This window comes from Drosophila ananassae, chromosome 3R, assembly GCF_017639315.1.
Source record: "Drosophila ananassae strain 14024-0371.13 chromosome 3R, ASM1763931v2, whole genome shotgun sequence".
In the NCBI taxonomy this organism is placed as follows: domain Eukaryota; kingdom Metazoa; phylum Arthropoda; class Insecta; order Diptera; family Drosophilidae; genus Drosophila; species Drosophila ananassae.
The window spans coordinates 24,827,321-24,828,967 of NC_057930.1; the positions used below are offsets into that span (position 1 = coordinate 24,827,321).

Genomic DNA, 1,647 nt, shown 5'->3' on the forward strand with positions numbered 1-1,647 from the left:
AAGCACCAGACTTTAGATTCTAGAATCCCGCCGCCATTCAGAGGAAGCCTACGTCAAGCTAGATTTCAAAAACTATCTACTATGAGCTTGCGGTTTTCCCAATGACACCACTGCACCCTGTTATCAGTCTCAGAGCTGGCCGATAAGACTCTCAAGTATTTATAGTCTTTGCTGAAATGCTAAATGCCCTTTAATTACGGCGAGCTTTCATGTTTTTCGTCAGAGTGAAAAAAGCTCATGCCATTCGACGGCGTCGCGGTTGTTTATCAACAAAAACATATAATATATATACGGGGGCGACCCACGATCATCGGTCAGATGAATTTAAATACGCAATATTGCCAATAAGCGACGGCAAGAAGGCGCCCAACGCATTGGCAGACGTGGCGAATATCTGATAGATACTTTTATCACCAAATTTAATACGGATATAGATAGATAGCGGGCAGAAATATGTGCTTGACGGGCCCCTTCCCGGTCAGATCGGTTGAAGGTCGCCACTTAATGCCTTAACTGCCATTTTTCTCAGTGCATTCAATTAATTTGGGTTGCTTTTTTTTGGGTATTCAATGACTGCTTCGTTTATTTGCTACGTCCGTTTTTCGTTTTTTTTTTAGCTTTTTGTTTTGCATCAATAACAACTTTAAGTTAGACATTGACAAGACATTCGAAAATATTACTGCTTATGTATTTTTGCGTGTGTTTGGGTCGAGTTAGCTTTGGCCAAAGAATATGCATATATGTACGTTCGTACGCGACAAGCAAGGCGACCTCATACTCATATCATATTCCCACATTCCTTTCGCTCCACCTGCTTGCCTCCACCTCCTCGCCATCAGTCCTTGAATTTGCAAGCGATTTCCGCATCGCCGCCACTCCTCCGGCTCTTAGTCATTGTAGCTGTAGCGCTGCTTCACAGTGCGATACTTCTTCAGAGAGTAGAGGGCCTCCACCTCCTTGGCCAGGTAGCGTCCCTGGGCCAGCAGGGCCACGATCTTCTTCGGGTCCTGCTCGTCCTTGTGATTCATGAAGGCATCGTGGATCTGCTTGCGGAACTTCTGGGGCCCGTTCAGGCCGGGATATTCGCGGCCCAAATACTGCAACTGTGCGGGAGAGACAAAGAAGTGGGTTTCGTTAATCATCGGGGATTTAGTTTCCAGAAGATCGAGCAACTGGATACCCAGCCCATTTACGTCATTTGAAAGGCAGGCAAGTGCACTTTTTGAACGCCGACATAATGTTTACGCAACTGCAGGTGGGGGTGGTTACATTTTTCGGGAATTTTGGGGTGGGGATGCACGTGGGGGAGCTGGAACTCCGCCGGGGCAACCGGTTCCGGTGTTCAGGAAACTTACGTGCTTGTAGAGGCTAATGACTTTCGAGCGCAGCTGTGACATCACCAGTGGTCAGGAGGTTTGTTTGTTTGTTAAATGCAAGGTAAGAAATAATTTTCGGAGAGCTACCCGCAGCTTTTAAGGTGAATCAAAACCAGTGATGCCGTTCTAGCTAGTTTGGTATATCGTTTATCAGTATACCGATAACGATAAGGAAAATACCTTCTTTGCAGTACATTGATTTTAGTATATACCATCTTGATTTTTGAAAACAGCTGATCAGAGATGTGTTATCGAAAGGATTCTCGCATGC

At 45.5% G+C, this 1,647-nt stretch overlaps 1 protein-coding gene across 1 annotated transcript; it reads right to left on the bottom strand.

Annotated features, from left to right (window-relative positions):
• Window positions 1-552: 552 nt before the first annotated feature.
• Window positions 553-1,525, bottom strand: LOC6497929 (electron transfer flavoprotein regulatory factor 1). The gene is made up of 2 exons (XM_001961703.3): window positions 1,356-1,525; window positions 553-1,103 (listed from the first exon to the last, which is right to left on the bottom strand). The coding sequence occupies exons 1-2, from the start codon at window positions 1,395-1,397 to the stop codon at window positions 888-890; spliced, it is 258 nt and encodes an 85-aa protein (XP_001961739.1). The 5' UTR covers window positions 1,398-1,525; the 3' UTR covers window positions 553-887.
• Between the last annotated feature and the right edge of the window lie 122 nt (window positions 1,526-1,647).

Bases quoted from the DNA above. Each gene is read 5' to 3' on its own strand.
- LOC6497929 (XM_001961703.3), bottom strand. From the start codon at position 1,397: ATGTCACAGCTGCGCTCGAAAGTCATTAGCCTCTACAAGCAC. The intron at 1,104-1,355 runs GTAAGTTTCCTG...TCTCCCGCACAG, and splicing joins TCATTAGCCTCTACAAGCAC to TTGCAGTATTTGGGCCGCGA.